Below are 21,159 nucleotides of genomic sequence, written 5' to 3'. Positions count from 1 at the left end.
TTCCTAAACATTTGAGCATTTCATTTCTTAAATCCCTTCTTGTAAGTACTAGATTCTTTTTTTTTCTATCTTAATAGGATTTTGTTTTGAAAATTTGCTTTCATATAAATATGCACCAGAAAAATATTTATTTCTTGCCAGTTATCTAATTTTTTTTGACAGTTATCTACTAATAAGAAGGCTTTAATTTGTAGTTTTAAAGATTAACCACCAAAGTTTTCTTCATGCTGACTTGACTATTTTGAGTTGTTCTGTTTCTGTTAAATTTTCTTCTGCTTTTTTGGGGTGGGTTTTGTTTGTTTTTACTTTTACATTTAAGACCATTAAATTTGATTTTGTTTTGCTCAAAAAAGTTTGGTGCTTAAGAAAGACAAAGGTAAAAGGGAACTATTATCCAAAGAGATTGGATATATCTCAAAAATTATAATAAGTTTCCATGATTGTCAAATATTTTAAAAATGCAAAATACTACTGTCTTATTATTTGAACTAGCCTAGAACCTCAAGCATGTCAGTGTTTGGCATCGTTCAGCAATATTATACTCACTTCCCCCTAATATAATCTCAACTAGGCTTAGTTTGTATGAGTTGGGGACGTGAGGAAGAAAGTGGTCCAGAAATGTAATGTGTGGGAAAAGAAAAAAAAAAAAAAAAAAAATCAAGCTTAAAAATTTTTCAAGCAACTTCCACAAAGAGATATTCAAGAATTACCTACAAATGTCTCCAATGAAATCAGTCAGTGAATCTTTGAGAATATGTTGGTGGCTAGAGTCTTGTTTTCAGAAAGGGTCAGCTCTAATGATGTAGAGAGCATCTGTTTACGGCACCATTACCAAGTAGCTAATTTAGTGAGTGCTCCTAAAGATGCAGATGATGAGACACACACTCAATTAATTACTAAATTAATAGAGGACTGGGAGTTTGTGACTGTAATTTTAAAAACACCACTACCAGTTATTTTAATAGAGAAACACCATATTTAAGACTTACCATAAGCTGTCATCACACCAACATAGGGTCCATCCACCACATTCCTATTTTCTTCTGCCAGAGCTTTGATGTACCTTTTGCTGAGGTCCAATATTTGTTCACGAAGCATTGAGCTGCTTTCATGTTGAGTTCGTTGCTGGATGGTAAAATGCAGAAGCATCATACCCCAAATGAAGCCAAAAGTCACCAGGAAAAACCCTAGTTTCTGAGAGGATAACTTCCATGGAGCAAAGAAAGCCATGGCTCCCAAGGAGCTGCTTCTTTCCTTGGGTTGGATCTTAAAGCACCAAAGGGAGATGCAAATCCATGTTGGTTTCAGAAAGGACTGTCAGTCTCACTCGGGGCTCCTGTGTCAGCCGATTTCCTTCTTTCAGTTCCATCCTGCTGTCAGAAGGAGGGAAAAAAGTTGGTTATACTGCAGCTAACCACAAAGAATAGACAATTCTCATGCAATGGCACTAGGTTTCCACTTTGTTGGCTATAGAATGTGAACTATGAAAAAAAAATGCTTACTTCTATATTTTGCTTTGTGGTTGAAATTTTGACTAAGCGGGGCGGGAAGATTTGACAAGGTGATAAAATATACGAATAAAAAAGGGGAAGATGTATTTGCCTGTTTGAGCATGTGTGTTAACAGGTGTAATAAAAATGTACAGGTCTGGACCAGGTTTGAAACAGGAAGCTCATTTTATACAGAGTGAAGGGGGAATGGGAAGGGAGCCCACTGATTGATGGAAAACACCTGGAGGGGAGGGAGTCATCCGTATCAACCCCTTCCCCACTTTCTAGAATTGTTAGATGAGTTTCTGTCCATCACACACACACACACACACACACACACACACACACACACACACACACACACACCAAGACCACCAAACCCAGAGCAAAGGGTTATTTGTACAGGTGATAATGAAACTAGGGTTCCTTCCATGGGGAATGGTGCTAAGAGAGGCAAAAGAATAGCATTTTATTCAGTTCAGACAAAAGCAGATTATTCCTAGGAATGTTCAGAAGGCAAGAACTCTTGTGGATGGCATCTTTCCAAAGCATGATTATCAAATGATTATGTCCAGGGACACTTAGTTAATTTTAATTTTCTACTCATAAACTGAAAAGTGTCAGTGGTTATCTCACACTTTGGCTTTACATTTCAACAGTTTTAAATGAAACCACATTCTTTCCTCTTTTATTACTGTAATACTGTCTGAAATAATGCAAATTGGGAGGTCCTTAAATAGGATTTATGTCTGGCTTAAAGTAGTAGCTATTCTTTGCATTTTCACTTTTATCTTTGCATCCCCAGCATCTTACACAGGGTCAGATACATAGAAGGTACTTACTAAATGTTTGTGTTTGAGTCTGTATAAAAATGATTTAATACAAACCAACTATACCAAATTTAACAACCAAGAAGGCCTTTTTGAAAAGGTCAGGATAGAGATTTTTGAGGATCTATAGACTAAACATGAATGGTTACCATAATAATAATAATTTACTATCATAACAAACAAAAATATAAGTGATTAAAATCTCCTAAGTATAAAGTACAGGCAGCATAACCTAGCTACAGTAGTTGAGAAGATCTGGATTTAAATTCCCAGGCTGATATTTACTAGCTAAGAGAACACAGGCAAGGCATTTAACTTCTCTGAATCCAACAAAACTAACATCATAAATTATAGATGATCATCATTTGCATTTGTGGAAGAAGATGACTCAGAGGAAAAGCAAAAATACTACTGACTTAAGGAAAAGATGCCATACTATGAATTCCAGGAGTCTCCCAGGACAAAACATGCCTTCAGATAGACAATAGCAGAGGTGGGTATAGATGGTCTATGGTTTAATCAAAGAACAACCTATAATAATAATTTATACATAAAGTAACTTAAAGATTTATTACAGAGAATACAGAGAAAGATAAGCCTTAAGTGTGGTCCTAATCATTCCTAAAAAGCAGAAGGCAAGTGCCATCAAGACAGCTGACAAACTAAGCTTCAGGCTTAACACAGTCTCCCACCCAATACTACCTCCCCCCCCCAATGATTTGGTACCAATCTACCTTTTAGACTTCATTTTTCACAGTTCTATAACTAAAAGCTCTTCATTCCATTCCTCTGTTCCCATTTTCTTTACCTTACTTAAAACCCCTTGACATCATTCCCTAAACTCTGACAGTAAGACAGACCTTTCCTTTGCCAAAACCTTGAAGAGAGGGATTTCATAAAACAAAAGTGAGTAAAAAGGTTGATTTTAGGTATGAGGGAAAAGCATGGCAATGAGAGATGGAGTATCACGATGGAGAAATAGAAGGGGAAAGAGTTTGGCTGTATGGTATAGTCACAATTGGGGTGTAATGAAAGTTGGCTGTGGTTGAGTATAAATAAAACTCATATAGTGGAGTTCATTTTTGGTTTTAATGTAGAGATGACGACTAAGTGGCAGAGTGGTATCATAGGTTAATCTGGATTTAAGCAAACTACCTTTGGTAGCAATATGGAGAATGTGAAGTACCTGAAGCAGGTTTACTGAGGCCGTTGTGATAATCTAGGTGAAAGCTGTGTAAGTAAAAAGAAGAGACAAATACTGTTTGGAGACAGAGGGGCTAGCCACCGATTAGATATATGTGACAATGGTGAATAAGATCAGAAAACCTGAGAGACTGGAAATATGATTATAAATACAAAGAAAATGGGGAATTTTGGAAGAGGGGGACTTGGGAGGAAAAGATAAGGAGATAAAGAGCTCAATTTGGACATACTGAATCCGAGCTATCTCAGGGAAATGCAGTTTGAACTGTATAATGGACAATTGGTGATACTGATGAATCTCAGAGTAAAGTCTGGGCCTGGATAAAGTTTGTGGTCGAATACAAAAAGATGATAATTAAGACCATGGGTGTTAATGAGGTTATTAAGAGAAAGTCTGCAGACAAAGAAGAAAAGAGAAAATCTTGAATGATTCTCACTTAAAGGGGCATAATGTGGATGATGAGCAACAAAGAAAATAGAAAAGGACTGGTCAGTTAGGTAAGAAAGACAGTCAGGAGAGACTGCTGTCCTAAGTACCCTGAAAGGAGAAATTAGAAAGAAGGAGACTGTTGGTCAATACTGTCAAATGAAGCAGATGGCCTGATAACTTTAAAGGAAGTAGTTTCATTTGAGTAAAGAAGACAGTAATCAGATTACAAAGGATTTAACAGTAAATGAGAGAATAGAAAGTGAATGCAGTGAGTTTGTAGTCAGCTTCTGAAGGAACTCTGGCTGGGAAAGGAAAAAGAGATAGAGGATGACAGCTTGGTGTGACCTACTGAAGTTTGTGTACTTGTTTTAAGGATGGACAGTGGATTTGGAGATGTCTGAAAGCAGTGGGAAGGAATCATTAGATGGTGAAAAAGTGAAGATCTAAGAAAGGGTGAGAATGATTGAGAGTACATATGGCTAGAGAAGACAGGAAGGGAATGATATTTCCATGATCATATATATGTAAGGTTGTTGTTTTTTTTGACTGTCAAGGGGCCTATTTCATATATTCATATACTCTAGCATACAAATAACTGTTTGTTGGCATAAAGTAGTCATTTGTATTGAGTATTCTATTTAAAAAATGGGGGAAAAGATGATAAATCATATACAAAAATCTCAGGTTGAATACTGATTTAGAAAACCACATATTGGGGGCAGCTAGGTGGCATAGTGGACAGAGTGCTGGCCCTGAAGTCAGGAGGACCTGAGTTCAAACGTGACCTCAGACATTTAACACTTTCTGGCTGTGTGACCCTGGGCAAGCCACTTAACCCCAATTGCCTCGGCAAAAAAACAAAAAAAAACAAAAAAAAAACCCACACCTATTTACATATTCTATATCCCACTGTGGGTAGCTAGGTGGTACAGTGGAGGCAGCACCAGACCTAGAGTTAGGGGGGCCTGAATCTAAATCTGGCCTCCGACAAACTTATCACCCTGGGCAAGTCACTTAACCCTATTTTCCTCAGTTTCCTTTTCTGTAAAATGAACCACTCAGTATTTTTGCCAAAACCCCCAAATGGAGTCAAGGAGAGTCAGATACGATTGAACATAACAAAATATTCTACTGCACTTTTATTTATTCTGCTAAGTATTACAATGAGAATTCCAACTTTCTGTATAAAGAAGGATAAGATTCCTTTCTTAAAACATGAAAACTGCTATATAAATACAAGGCAGTTAGATAATGAGGTGAGCTGTGAATGTACATTAGAATTGAATTTGGGAAGAGCTAAGTTCAAATCTGGTCTCAGATACTTACTAGGGAGGCAAGTCACTTATCCTCTAATTGCCTGTTTCCTCATCTATAAAATGGGGATTATATATATATATATATATATATATATATATATATATATGTATAATAATATATTAAATGTATATAATATATATATAAAATGTGATAATAATATGACACCTATCTCCCAAAACTATTGTGAAGATAAAATGTGATATTTGTAAAGTAATTTGCAAACCTTAAATTGCCATATAAATTATTACTATTACCACACACTCGGAATATAGTAATATCAGAAATGATCTCAATTCCTATCAGGAATACAGTTATAGAAGCCCATTCCTAAAGGAAAAAAGGAAATTCTTCAAAGTAAGAGAATCCTCATCTCAAAACAGTGGTAAAAAAGTCAAATGATGAGGGTACTTTCAACAAATTCTTATCAACAAAAGATTCAATAAAATGATCATCAAAATAACTACACATTTATCACAGGCTCCAGAACAGCAGATTAAGGATCTGTTTTATCTTCACATGTTATAGCCCTAGAGTATTTGAGAAAAGTTATCCTTTCTGCTGCATTAAGTACTAAGAGTCTCATGGGACCTTCTGCCAGACAGACTAATACTGGCTTATATGATTTTCACCATCTATCATTAGAAAATATTAACCTACATTGTCTGGCCGTGATTATCTAAATGTCCAGTAACACTTTTTGCTCTCAAGGAAGAAACTGCATTCAACTTTGCTGTTAGAGGTACCATCATCCTCTTACTTTCCAGGCTGGCATCCTAAGTATCATCTTTGACCCCTCCCTCTCTCTCTTATTCTCTATTTTAATCAGTAGTCAAGTCCTGTTGTTTCTTTTTTTTTTTTTTAATTTGATTACATATTTTTTAAAAATCAAGTTGTACATAATAGATCTGCAGTTTCATGTGCAATTAACTTTTTTATTTTATTTTATTCTATAAGTTAAAAATAAAGTAAAATTTAAAATATGTATTTAAATGTGTATATATACACACACATACATATACATGTGCCCACCCATATATATATATTCTTTCCTATTAGAATCTAAGCATCTTGAAATCCAGGAATGTTTATTTTTTTATTTTTTACCCTCATAACTTAGCACATTGGTAAATGCCAAGCAATTCCAATCAGTAATCCTGCTGTTTCTTATCCTGTAAGGATGGAAGGAAGGTAGGAAACAAGCATTTAATTTCCCGCGATGTGATAGGGATTAGGTAAAGCATTTTGCAAATGTTTGATCCTTACAACAATCCTTAGAAGCTTGTGTTAATTATTACCATCTCTATTTTACAGTTGAGGAAATTGAGGCAGATAAAAGTTAGATGGCTTACCTAGGATTACACTATTGGGCTGAATTTGAACTCAGATACTAATAATCTAGTCACTATGCTATTTATCCATCTCTAAGTCTTTCTCAGCACTAACTCTTGATTCTACATAAATAAAAGTATAATTTTAATTTTATGACTTCTATCTTCCCCACTATTTTTCTTTTTCTTTTTTCTTCTTCTCCCCCCGCTCCCCATTCTCAACTACATCATTCTTTCCCTTCTCCCAGACCAACAATATCAAAGTAATTTTTGCCTCTTCCTGCTTCTTCATCCACCATTAGCAACAGGTCCAAATCTTTCTAATTTTTCTTTCATAACATTTCTCTAGTTTGGATGATCTTTTTCAAAGCTTCCACCTGGATCACTCTATGAGTTTCTGAGCTTCAATCAATCCAGTGTCTCTATGCCAAATCTTCCCTAAAAATTGTTTTAATCCTACTATCTCTCTAAGCATAACATTCTCATTGCCTACCTTCAATCTCCTTTATCATTCCTACCTCTACAACTTAAGATGAAATCTTAACTTCTTTAACACTTAACTTCTAAATGATTTCTAAAGTTCCTTCCAGATAAATATACTAATATCCTAACCAAGCTCTACTAAGCATTTCACAGAACCTACTTTGGTTTCTGCCTATTCTTCAGGGAAAGTCCTTATATGCTTAGGACAGACATCTTCCTAACTTACCTGTCAGTTACCTTCAACCTAGTTTAGCCCACCTGCTGAGATAGTTTTATCGGCATGCTGTGAATGCTATACAGTTTCTTGGAGCCACATGGAGAGCTGGGTGAAGGTAGACACCAAAGGTGGGTGAGAAAGCTCAGAGCTTGGTTAGACATTTTAGGCCATCACCAGTCATTTTTGACTTTTTTTCCTGTCACTGAACTTCGATGATGCTACAGAAGAGAGTGAGACTGCTTCCTGTGCAACTCTAACTCATTTAAATCTGATTCATGTACAAGTCAACACATCACCAGTGATGTCATTGATCCTCTTTGAAAATGAAAGACATGTACATTATTTGATGTTTTCCAAAAAATAACCACAATCAAAAATAATGTCTTCATTTTTTTTTAATTTTCATTTCCCTCCCGTTAACATCTAGTTTATAACAAATCCTATTTAGAACTGTTATAGGTAAATACTTTTTTCTTCTAATTCTTCTAATTTCATCTTAATTTGAATCTTTTTTCTTACTAACCAATGATCTGGCTACTCACAAACAGTTGATTCTCAATTAATGCACAAATAAATAGTTAGTTAAAAAAAGAAAAAAAGAAAGAAAATTAAAGACAAACAATAGACAATATCCCATTTCATCTTTGTATCCCCTATGCCTAGCATAAGATTTTGAACATAGAAGGGACTTTGTAAATAGTAATGTTACACTGAATAGGCAGCTGGATAGAACAGTGGATAGAGAGCTGGGCCTGAGATCAGGAAAATGAGTTCAAAAAAAGTGTCAGGTACTACCTGTGCAACTACGGGTAAGTTATTTCATCCTATTTGCCTCCATTTCTACAACTGTAAAATGAGCTGGAGGAAGAAATACAAACCACTCCAATATATTTACCAAGAAAACCCCAAATGGGGTTGGCAAAGAGTTATACACAACTGGAAATGACTGGACAATGTTACACTGAACAAAGCACAAATCTCTTTCTTTTAGTAGTAAAAAAGAAAAGATGTACACCTTCCATTCAGATCCCAACGAATCTCTGGGGATAAGAGAAATGTCACAGCCTTTCTTCTCTAATCAACCCACACAATAGTATCAGAACTTTCTTGACAATGAGCAAGGGCACAATTGGGAGAGAGGAGGCAGCAAATATTACTTCAGACCAAATAGATTTCTGCTTACACTATTCATGCATGTAAGAGAGGTACTTCCCATCACCTGCCCCACCCCCAGCCCCTGCCATGACTGTCACAGCTGTTCTATCCCAGCACCCCTGCCAGACTCATCAACTGAGTGTCTGCATTTTGCCATCTGGCTTCCTCATCTTCACTTAACAGTCCTATTTCCACTCTAAGAAGAGGACAGATTTCAAAAACTGTTCAAAAATAATAATAACTACTAGCATTTATGTAGGTTTGCAAAGCACTTCATGTGTATGTTTTTATTTAATCCTCAAACAGCCTTGTCCTGGAGATAGGTGCCATTATTTCTGTTTTACAGATGAAGTAACTCAGGCCAGGAGAACTTAATTGACTTGCCCAGGATCACACAGCTAAAAAAGTGCCTGAGGCAGGAAAGGAACTGATCTTCCTGATTCCAAGTCCAGCACTGTGCCACCTAGATGTAGTAATTAATAAAAATAACAACCGTAACAACATTTACATAGAGCTTTAAGGCTTGCAGAGTGTTTTTCATATATTATCTTGTTTGATCCTGGGAGGGTTTTTTGAGAATTATTCTGTCAATGCCCATAAATGTATCTGGGAACATGCTTTCCATCTCCAGGTAAATTATAAATCCTTGAAGATAGGTGTAGTGTCTTATAACTTTTGCATCCTCCTCTCCCAGCTCTCCTACCTCCATCAAATTGAGTACAATATACTATGCACAGAGATAAAAAGAATTATTTGAGATGAAGCACAGAGTGCAAGGTAAAGATCAGGACTATGTTTGATCAAGGGAACTATTTGCTAGCCAATATTTTGCTGCTAACTAGCAGTAAGATTTCTAAAAGTCATTTTCTCCCTGGTGTATTTCATCTTCTAGAAAATGAGAAATGTGGATGAAATGAGCCTGAGGTGCATTAGGGATCACTGTATGAGCTTTATTGGTTTGCTGTGATCTTCATTAAGGATGAGATGTAATATCTATTAAATACCCTTTGTTTGCAAGATAGTTTTTCATATAAATATATATTCTGATAATTCTTATATTGATTCTCTAAAATACCTATTCCTTATATTGCATACTATTAGTAATCTGCATTAGTGTTTGCCACTTATTCCTAACCAACACACACACACACACACACACACACACACACACACACACACCATATTGTACAAGCTTTAAAAGGAAAGATTTGCATGATAGATGAACTTTTTATTTTTCCCAAATCTGCTATATTTGTATTTGAATTTTTTTAAGTTTTTAGAGGCTAACCACACAATACCCTTATCATTTCTCATTTCTATTCCTTTCTCACTCACCTCCTATAGAAGGAACAGAAAATGACAGTGTTTATCAAGCAGAGGTATGCTAGTAAATGTCCAAATCACTAGCTTTAGGGTGGGGAAGAATATAGGCAGAACACATTTTAAAACTGAATCAACATCTTGCACAAACAAAACCAATGCAGTCAAAATTAGAAAGGAAGCAGAAAGCTGAGAAAAAAAATTTGCAGCCAGTGTTTCTGATAAAAGCCTCATTTCTAAAATATGTAGAGAACTGGCTCAAATTTATAGGAATATAATCCATTCCCCAGTTGATAAATGGTCAAAGGATATGAATAGATAATTTTCAGATGAAAAAATTAAAGTCATTCCTAGTCATATAAAAAAGCTCTATCTCTATAAATTAGAGAAATGCAAATTAATACAACTCTGAGTTACCATTTCACATCTCTCTGCAAAATTGACAGGAAACAATAATGACAAATGTTGGAGAAGATGTGGAAAAACTGGGACACTAAGGCGTTGTTGGTGGAGTTGGGAAGTGACCCAACTAATTCGAAAAACAGTTTGAAGCTATGTCCAAAAGACTATAAAACTTATACCCTTTAATCCAGCAGTGTCTCGACTGGTTCTATATCTCAAAGAGATCATAAAAGAGGAAAAAAGATTCACATGTGAAAAAAATGTTTGTATCAGCCCTTTTTGTAAGACTAGGAACTGAAAATTGAGTGAATGCCCATTAGCTGGGGAATAGCTGAATTTGATTTCAGAAAAGGCTGAAAAGATTTGCATGAAGTAATGCTAAGTGAAATGAGCAGAACCAAGAGAAAACTGTATACAGTAACAAGATTGTGTGATGATCAACTATGATGAACATAGGTCTTTTCATCAATGAGATAATTCAAGGAAATTCCTATATGGAAAGTGCCATCTGCATCCAGAGAGAGAACTATGGAAGCTGAACATAGATCAAAGCACAATATTTTCACCTTTTTGTTGTTCATTTGCTTATTGTTTTTTTTTTCTTTCTTATGTTTTTTTTCCCTTTTGATCTGATTATTCTTTCTTTTTCCTTTTTTTTTTTTTTTTTTTTTTTTTTTGGCTTAGGCAATTGGGGTTAAGTGACTTTGCCCAGGGTCACAAAGCTAGGAATTGTTAAGTGTCTGAGGTCTTCCTGGCTTCAGGGCTGGTGCTCAATCCACTGCACCACCTAACTGCCCTTGATCTGATTTTTCTTGCAGAACATGATGAATATGGTAAAATGTTTAGAAGAATTGCATATATTTAACTGTTGATGTCTTGGGGGAGATGAAAAAGAAAAATTTGAAACACAAAATTTTGCAAAGGTGAATGCTAAAAACGATTTTTTGCATATATTTGGAAAAATAAAATACTATTAAGAATTGAATACACATTAATATTTTCTCAATCATTTTCTTAAATCTAGACAGTCAACAAAACAGCAAACCAAATTCTGTTTGGTAATATTTGCCTATTTTCAAAGTGTAAAGATCAGCTAATGAACATTTAACAATTGGCTCATCTTCCACTGCCTATAATTTTTATGTCTGAGGACATGCCAACTGTAATTAAATATTAAAATATTGACATTTAGAAAAGACACACTAATCCAGAAATGTCATTGCTAGGGAGAAGTAAAGGTTAGCTAGGTAACTCTGAGCAGTACTAGGGTGAAATTGGCAGCTTTAAAGGGCTCGTAAATTCGAGAAATGGAGTTAAAGGGATACTGGGATAGAGGAAGGGAAATTAATAAGAGTCTCAGGTCAGAAGGACTAAAATAAAGGTGATAAAAATACGCTGCATATATGTATGTATGTGTATAATATACACATGCATATACACATAAATTATTTGCACAGATTGAGAGCACACATGTATTGTGTGGGTACATGTGTGTATGTATTATTCGTGCAGAAACAAGAAGGAAAAATCAGGAAATTACTACAGTGAAATCCAGATCTAATCCATGATTCAAGGCCTAGCTCAGATGCTCTCTCTTAAAAAAAAAAAAAAGTCTAAAAATATCCTCTTCAGAAAGTGATCTTTCTGTTCCTCTGAATTCCCATGGCACATTTTTACCTTTTCAGGTGTACATAACTACTTCTCATCTGTCCATACCTTTATTCTCTCATACAATAGTACCATTATACAGTTGAATGAACGGCATATTTGACAATATAGGGAACCTGCTTCAAGGTTAGCCTCCTCCTCTAAGTTATTCCTATGTGCTATTAGCTGGTAGAACCTTTTTCTGGCAGAGATAGCCCTCCTAGGGCAGGAAAGGGAATGAAGAAATGTAGTATTTTTACACTAACAGTGATTCTATAAAGGCCTGTTTACCCATTGCCTTTCCAAATTTCATTCTGCTTCACTCACTTCGAACCCAAGTCCTTTCTGTTCCTTTTTATTAGATACTTTAAAAACATTTTTTTTTATTTTAACAAGCATTTGTCTCTTCTTGACAACCTCTTCCAATTAAACAATAAAAAAGAGAAAAAAACAAAAAAAATACCAAACCTTGGAACAGGCATCACAGTCCAGCAAAAGAAAATTCCTCCATTAACCATGTCCAAAAAAGGATGTTTCATTTTGCATTTTAAATCCATCACTTTTCTGACAGAAAGTGATTGCAATGATTAGTTCTAAAGTCTTTTGAGTTTTTTCCTTTATAATGTTGTTATTATTGCATAAATTGTTTTTGCAGTGCTGCTTTAGTCTGCCTCAGTTCAGAGATGTTGTTTCCTCTTAAATGATCTATTTCATCATTTCTTACAGACTGTTAATATCCCATTATGTTCATGGACCATCATTTGTTTAACCATTTCCTAAGAGATGAGCACACTTTTGTTTCCAGTTTTGGGCTCCAACACTGTTGTTTTTCTACATATGGTTTCATTTCCCAGCACTCACCATAGCAGCTGGTACATAATAAAGCCTTTATTAAATGCTTGATTTGACTTTTTTCTTTTTCCCCTAAAATTTCTTTGGCCAGCCCGTAGTAATCTTCTCATCATTTTATTACATTTTATCACATGATTTAGTACTCAATTATATAGCACCCCATATTGTTTCACAAATGTTAGTCATTTCCCCAGGTGGATTATAACTTCTTAAAAAGCCTGGGACTAAGTTTTTTTTTATTTCTTGTTGTTCCACATCTTTCATTGACTTGAATACATAAATAAGCCCCCAAATACTTGTTGAATTTATTGGAAAGCTAATGTGATGTTCTTTTTTTCTTTTTAAGCATCTTAAATACTGGTAAGGATCAAAGATACTTTCAGTGGACTATTAAAACAAATCCTTAACCTGGCCTGTAGTGTGTCTTTTATACAGCTCCTCTCCTCCACTTTTTAAAAATGAAAGTGTACTCTGAAATGTCCCTAATATAACTTTTAACAGATTTCCAATGAGAAGCTGGGAAGGCTGCTCATTCTTTCCAGACTGACATATTTTGGAGAACTGTTCTCTGTATACTATAGCTTATACAGGACTTTAATTTCCAGGTATCCCATTACCCTACACAGCTTTAATGGCATATTAATATCTATCTTGCACCAAATTTTAGTTGTATTTTTGACTTATTTTCTTTTGCAAACTTGACCCTTGACAAATCTATTTCTTGCTCTTACAGGTAGTCAAGAGACACTTTACAGTTTTTGTCCAACAAATATATAAAGAAAAAAACAAAACAAAACAAAAATTTACTTTGAGAATTAGTGAGTTGTTTTTTTTTTAATAGAACTGAATTTGACATTTAAAAATTGGAATATGTTTAGGGAATGGAGCTCCAGGGTGAAGATATTAGCTCTACCAGAGCTCCGTAATTTTTGTATCCTAAGAGAGTTGCCTAGAGCAAGAAGTTACTTGAGTTGCTGAGGATCACAGAGCCAAAATATATCAGAAATGAGACTTGAACTCAGATCTTCCCAGCTCTCTATCCAAGGATTCAGGATTTTTTTTTTAACCATTTCTACTACAGCAAGCAGAACACAGAGAAAATAATTCAGCTATTTCTTGAAAATTTTAGGCTCTCATTAGGAAGGTGTGCTACAATACAGTGATGCCCTCAGGAGCTGTTCAGATATGTGGGACTGTTTGTTCTGACACAACATACCCTCAGGCCATGATGCCTTTTTCAGGAGTGTTTTCTTTTCACCTTAGTTGTCACTTTTCTATGCTGTCACTGGGTCTGCTAGCAACAGCCCACATCATTCTTCTAATCTGATGTCTGCTGCAAACTAGGGCAGAGCTGAAAGTCACCAGGGGATATCAGATAACCAAGCTTATTAAATCACTAACCAAAATTTTACATAGAATCCTAACTCAATGATCTCTGTCCTGAGGGCTGCTCTACATCCACTCATAGAATAAAGTGCACCAGCTTTCATTATTGCTCAGTAACTTTTTTTTTTTTAACTTCTGGCTATCTGGATTCTAGATCATTGAAGAATTTTGACTGATTCATATACATAAGACACATTAGAGCTCAACCTAGCCCGATATCTCATTTTATAGGGGGGAAAAACTGCGGTGAGAAGTGAGAGTGAGTGGGCTATAAAGTTTAAATAGCACAGTCAGAATGTAAATTTTTATACTCTTAATTTAAATCCAGTGCCATCCTTCTATCTCACCAGAATGACTCCTTAGAAAGTGTTTTATGTAGTCCCTAAAATTCCTTTGAGGTTTTCCAACTACTTTGGTTTCATTAGTGTTTTAATTCAAAATCAATAAGATATTCTAGATTTATTGTGGGTTTTTTTTGACACCACATTAACTTTCTTCCTTAATTTATACCTATTATTTATATAATAATTTATATAAATTAATTTACACCTATTTATATTATTATAGTACATATATTAAGGTATATTATACCTTAATTTATACCTATTATTTGCTTCGTAGAAAAGTGATACTTTTCTATCTTATTTTTATTTGGTTGTTTGAAGGTATCATTCAGAATTTGTGTTCTACTCAGTCTCGATTTCCCTTTATGCCTGTTGATTCATAGCCTAGCATTTTCAACAAGGAGAAAGAACTTCAGTGCCAGAGACTAATTAACAAATGGTAGCCCAGCCAACTTGGGACCTAGACTCTGAATCCATAATGCCAAGAAGCAAGAGCAGCTCTGAAGCATTCCAGCTAAAGTATGGTTTTCTTCCGATAAGCTCAGAACTAAATCAGAAATGATGACTCTCTTCAGATAAATGAGGCTCTGCCAGAAGTACAGACTTAATGAAAATGTCTGACTTCTGTTTTGTCTTTGGCTTTCGTTTTCTTTTGTGATCTAGTCCAAATAACTTGACTTCTCAGGGCCTCTATAACTCTTTCTATGAATTTCTATGAACCAGTTTCATTGGTTATTAAGTAATTTTTGAATCCTTTAAGTACCAATCAGATAATTTATTTTGATGTAGATATTCAGAACATTTGAGTCTATTGTCCAATTTCTTTTTTAAAATGCTTTTTTAATTGACAAAAATCTATTTTCTCCCTCTCACTCCCCACCACTGAAAAAGAACAAAGAAAATTCAAACTTTATATACTGAATATGTCTTCCCAATTTCTGACAATATAGTCAGCAATGAATAACCTTGGATTTTAAGAGTTTAAATAAATGAAATTTATAGGATATGCAAATGTCAAATATCTAGACTTTAGTTTAGTGCCATTTGAGCCAATCTCATCCACACTCAGAAGCTTCCCACTGTAAGCCTGAAGGTGGAAGTGATAAGGAAGTGGTTACTAGAATCCTAGGGTCATGATAATTTAGGAATAGGGCTTGCATATCAAGAGGCTGAATATGAATTGAGGCATCAGTGGACAAACCTTAGAGACAGACTTATATACTAGAAGAAAGAAGATTGCTTTAGGACTGAAGAGAGTAGTAGAGAGTTTTCACTGTAAAACACACACACAGTTATGGAGTAAAATTCCATTTGTAGAATCATCTTGATAAACAATTGATAGCTGATCAATGCCAAAAGGTAGATGGGGGAGCTACCTAAAACTCTAAGAAATAATCACTTGTAAAATGGAAAACATCAACAAAACAATAATGTTTAAGGATACATTTCAAGTATTAATGCTTGTAAAAGCTTGTTAATGAAAAGGAGTGGGATGATGAATAGTGTGGTATCTAGTGGTTCAGTGGCGTATTTTTGGTAAAATGAAGTGATAAAGATTTTCCCTTAAAATACAAATGTTTCCCTACCTTTGTGGAGGGGCCAATATTATTAAAGTGACAATGACAGCACTGGCCATTCCTGAGGTGTCCTGTTGCCATAATTTGGAAATGCTTTCCAAAATACTTGGTGCTGTTAAGCATTCATGCCTGGAGACTTGGGGGTTTCTGTGATCCCATATGGTATGTTTCCAAGCTGGCAGAGCTGTGTGTGGCTGCCTAGTAACTAAGCCTGTCAGCTATAAAGTCTTTAAAAAATGACCTCCTAGATTAATTCCAGAAGTTTACACTTCATTTGGAGAAAGAAGCTGTTTCACCAGTACTCTCTCTGGCTCCTTCTCAGTTCCCCTTTTTAACAACAAAAAAGGCAACAGTATTTCTAGTTAGAATCTCCCCCAGCCCATCTGTCTTTCCTTTAATAATAATGCCTTAAATTTTTATTTATATTTGTATTTCTTTTCACATACGTTCTCATTGGATCCTCATGGCCCTGTGTGGTAGCTAGGGCAAGCATGAGTTTCTCGTCTCCTCCTTACATAAGAGGATTTGACAATGGTTTCTGGCTTCTTGAGAACCAAATATAACATTTGAGTCTGTTGTCCAATTTCTGTTTTAAAATTCTTTTTTTAATTTACAACAATCTATTTTCCTTCTCACCCTCCCCACCACTAAGAAAGAAAAAAGAAAACCCAAACTCTTAAAACTCATGCTGACCATTTCTGATAATATAAAGTAGTTAGCAATGAATAACTTTGGTTTTGAAGAGTTTATATGAATGAAATTTATTGGATATGCAAATGTTAAATATCTAGTCTTAGAATTTAAAGCCAATGGTTCAAAATTGATGTAAAAACAGACTATTTGATATGGTGGGAAGAACAATAGGAGCCCATTTCTGCCTGCATTTGTCACTGGACAGGCCTATGGCATAGGATAAATTGTTTTCCTTGGAAATGAAGGTGGGGGGTTGCCCGTTATTGTGATTCTGATATTTGTTATCCTAATTTTGTAAATGAAAGAAACTTTTAGGTGACATGTTCACAATCACACCCTGAGTCAGTGGCAAACTCCTGATTTCAGACATTTAGTACAATGCCTTCTTCCTGATATGACATGGTGCTTCATATTTCTTCCCATCATCATTTCCCAATTAAATAAGGATGAAATATCTAAATATCTAACTCTAACAGAAGCTTCCTTAATCTCAGTTCTGATCTTCTTTAATTTAGGTGTCTGTCCAATAATCTTACCAAAAGGATGAAAGAGATGTCTTTCACTTTCAAAATGTTTAATGAAGAATTCACAGCCTTGCTGTCTCTCTTCTCATCAGACATTCAATCATATCTGACTCTTTGGGACCTGTTTGGGTTTTCTTGGCAGAGATAATGAAATGGTTTACTATTTCTTTCTCCAGTGGATTAAGGTACACAAAAAAGTTAAATGACTGGCCCAGTATCACTTAGTGAAGTTACTGAGTCTGGATTTTAATTCAAGGTCTTCCTCATTCCAAGCCTGGTGCTCTATCCACTGAGCCACCTAGCTGCCTCCTTCTTGTCAGTAACAAATTACAAATATGCTAAAACCACATCATTTCCTGGTAACCCCTACTTTATTATTATGACTTTTAAGCCAATTAAAATACATTCCTAGTAATAACTATATGAAAAGATTACATACATTTTATAGTGATAATTTTATAACATGTTCGTAGCAGTAAAGTATGATCTAGAAGAAATTATTAATGCTCTAACAACAAAAAATTTGGGTATCTATATTGTGCTCTTTACCATGGTGAATTCAGCCAATACTTAACAACTACTTATATAAGTAGACTGTAGTTTAATCAATTAAATCCAACTAGACTTTTGATTTCAAGAAAAGGGAAAACTAAGGCTATATTACGGAAAGAATTATATGATTGGACTAGTTAAGTCTTAATATGCTTCATAGCACATATTTGTAGGCCTGAAATTAATGCCAGCCTACCCAAAGAAATCATGATATATCATAACTAAACCCTACCTAGTTTTCAAAGGCCTGCTATAATACTGATTAGCCACATTATAACTAAACACTACATAATGTTTCCAAAAGTCTGCTTTAACACTGATTAGTTACCATCATCATTTATGATATCTTTGTCATGGATTTAACTCAGGCTGTTTTATTTAACAGCATATTTTCACAAAACTCATTCATAATATTGAACAAAAAATGTCTGCATATTTATTTGGAATTTCAAAACTTAAAATGGACCTGTGATGTCATCAATTTAGAAGTTTTCCTTCAACAATGTAGACTGAAAATTCCATCCAAGACTGCCTATTACTTCTCCATCTATCAAAAAATTAATCTCAGGGGGGAGAGTCAAACTTTCTAGGTATTCTCTGACACTGTGAGTATAGGGATGAGGAAGTATTATATTTACCCATCATCTGTAATTCTTGCCATTTGACCAATTCATCTTCCTATACTAATAGACAATGTCTTCCCTTTCCCCACTCTTGTGTGTGTGTATGTGTGTGAGCAAGCAAACAAAATTAAGGTTAAATGACTTGCCCCAGGATCACACAGCTAGTAAATGTCTCAGGCTAGATTTGAACTCAGGTCCTCCTGACTCCAAGGCCATGCTCTACCTGCAATACCACCTAGCTAATCCCAGGCAACTCTTTGACCATATTATTTTTTTTTCCTTCATTCTTCAGAGTTCCTTATTGCTTATAGGTTGCAGCCTGCTCATAACTATCACCTTCATGCTACTGCCTTGGTGGGATATTCACATTTGGTTCTTTGCAGGCAGGTGCAGTCTATTTCACTGTCATATAGCAACATTAGCAGAATGTAAGCTTTGAAAAATGGATCTTAACTCTTATGGGAAACTTGCGGTCAGTAATGGAGGTTTACAATTTCCTCAAAGCAATCAAACATGTTTTCCTCCTCCTGTTCAACTCCCAGACCAACTCACTATTCATCTGTACTGTCATTCTCAGATATAAATACTGTTGAATGAGTGCTATAGGATATCCATACAATGAAGTAGAAATTTGGGCAATAGACATTTTAATCTACTTGGTCTTTTAGATATTTTTCACCCATTGAATCTCTCTTAGGTGGATGGACAAGCCAAACTCCTTTGAGTGATGACTAGAAGGTACTCTGCTTTTTATAGTGAATGACTATAGTAATCTAGTATATAATAAAGCCAAAGATGCAAGATCTTGGTAGAAAAACTCATTATTTGACAAAAACTCATGGGAAAACTGGAAAACAGGATGGTAGAAACTAGGTATAGACTAACACCTTACATGGTATACCAAGATTATTGTTCTTGTTTGTCTCTCATCGTTGAAGAGGACCAAGACATCAGGGAGGGAATGCCATGACATGCAAGTGAATTGGATTTAAGTAAGGGAGGCTGTGCAAGGTCACCTGCCTCACTTTCCCCTCCAGAATTCTCTGGGTCCAGTAGCTAGACAGAGATTAGGACAACTGGAGATGGCCCTGGATATAGTGGGAAACCTTGGTCTTTTTGAGCTAAGGTCTTTAAGGAGTCTCATTTTTACTGAGGCAGGACCCAGGCAATGATTGAAGCTGGGTAGCAATCAAGGTAAAGAATGGCCTCTTTCACCTAGTCAAAAACAAACAAATAAATAAATTTGGGAGGGGGAGACCCTCTGGGTTTCTGGCCAAAATAGAAATGATTACTATTTACTTTTACTCAGAGTCAATCAGGATCCAAACAATGACCATATGGAGCTTGGCTTAGGACCTATTGGTAGCCTATTAGAATCAGATTAATTTTTGTTTAAGGCCTGATCTTTAAGAAAGTAATCTAGCCAGTAATCACTAAGACATATTGGGAGGGTTCAGAGATGCAAAGAAAAGGGAATAAATGCTTTTAAAAGCACCTGTAGGTATAAGGGAGCATGACTGACACATAAAGGGTGATATAAGCAAATTAAGAACACCTGGAATAATTATATGTCATATTTATAGATAAGAGGAGAATTTAAGACCAAAGAATATAGAGAGATTATAAAATGTAAAAAAGATAACTTTGATTATATAAAAATTAAAAATGTTTTGCACAAACAAAAGCAATGCAACCAAAATTATAAAGAAAGCAGAAAACTGGGAAAAATTGCAACCTCATTTTTCAAATGTATAGGGAACTGAGTCAAATTTATAAAAAATGCAAGTCACTTCCTAATTGATAAATGGTCAAAGGATATGAACTGTTTTCAAAGAAATAAAAGCTATCTATAGTCATATTTTTTAAAAATGCTCTAAATCACTACTGATCAAAGTGCAATTCAAAACTTTAATGTACCACCTCAAACCTATCAGCATAGCTAACAAAAAAGGAAATTATTGGACGATGGAGGGGATGTGGGAAAATTGGGACATTAATGAACTGTTGGTGGACTTTTGAATTGTTCCAATAATTATGGAGAGCAATTTGGAACTATGTTCAAAGGATTATAAAACTGTATATGCCCTTTGATCCAAAAAAAGACATCTAAAAAAGAGGGAAGGAAAGGATCTATTTGTACAAAAATATTTATAGCAGTTCTTTTTGTGGTAGCTAAGAATTGGAAATCAAAAGGATGCCCATCAATGGGGGAATGGCTAAACAAGCTGTGGTATATGAATATTAATGTGCTATAAGAAATGATAAGCAGAATATTTAAGAAAAACTGGAAATACTCATGTGAACTGAAAAGAACTAGGAAAATGCTGTACATAGTAACAGCAATATTGTTTGATGAAGAATTGTGAATGACTTAGCCATTATTCTCAGCAATACAATGATCCAAGAAAATCCCAAAGATCAAACGATAAAGTATACTATCCATCTCCAGAGAAAGAATTGATATTGATTAGAGAGTAAAACATGCTATTTTTCACTTTCTTTTTTTCATTTGTTTCTTTTATTCAAGTTTTTTGTATAAAATATTAATATGGAAATATTTCACATAATTGTACAGGTATAACCTATATCTCTGTGCTTACTTTTTCAAGGAGGGGGAAGGAGAAAGAGATGAGGGCACGTTTTGGAACTCAAAACTTTAAATAAAAATGTTAAAAAGAAAAAAAGAAAATTCAAATGAAACAAAGCTTTATGGAAAGAACCATTGGTAGATTATATACATGTTTTCTAAGGATGAACACAACTAAATTCAGAAAGGTTAATCATCA

General features: G+C 35.0%; 1 protein-coding gene across 3 annotated transcripts in view; it reads right to left on the bottom strand.

Moving 5' to 3' along the window:
- MGAT5 (alpha-1,6-mannosylglycoprotein 6-beta-N-acetylglucosaminyltransferase) overlaps window positions 1-21,159 on the bottom strand; it is a 367,256-nt gene that overhangs the window by 219,385 nt on the left and 126,712 nt on the right. For 2 of the 3 annotated variants that reach the window (XM_074301876.1, XM_074301878.1), the window contains one exon: window positions 990-1,373. In XM_074301876.1, the coding sequence (XP_074157977.1) occupies window positions 990-1,230 (241 nt within the window). In that variant the 5' untranslated portion in view covers window positions 1,231-1,373. The remainder of the gene's footprint in view (window positions 1-989; window positions 1,374-21,159) is intronic. The other variant, XM_074301877.1, reaches the window with a different exon arrangement.

Source organism: Sminthopsis crassicaudata, chromosome 3 (assembly GCF_048593235.1).
Source record: "Sminthopsis crassicaudata isolate SCR6 chromosome 3, ASM4859323v1, whole genome shotgun sequence".
Classification (NCBI taxonomy): Eukaryota; Metazoa; Chordata; class Mammalia; order Dasyuromorphia; family Dasyuridae; genus Sminthopsis; species Sminthopsis crassicaudata.
This window is presented reverse-complemented; position numbering and strand designations above follow the sequence as displayed.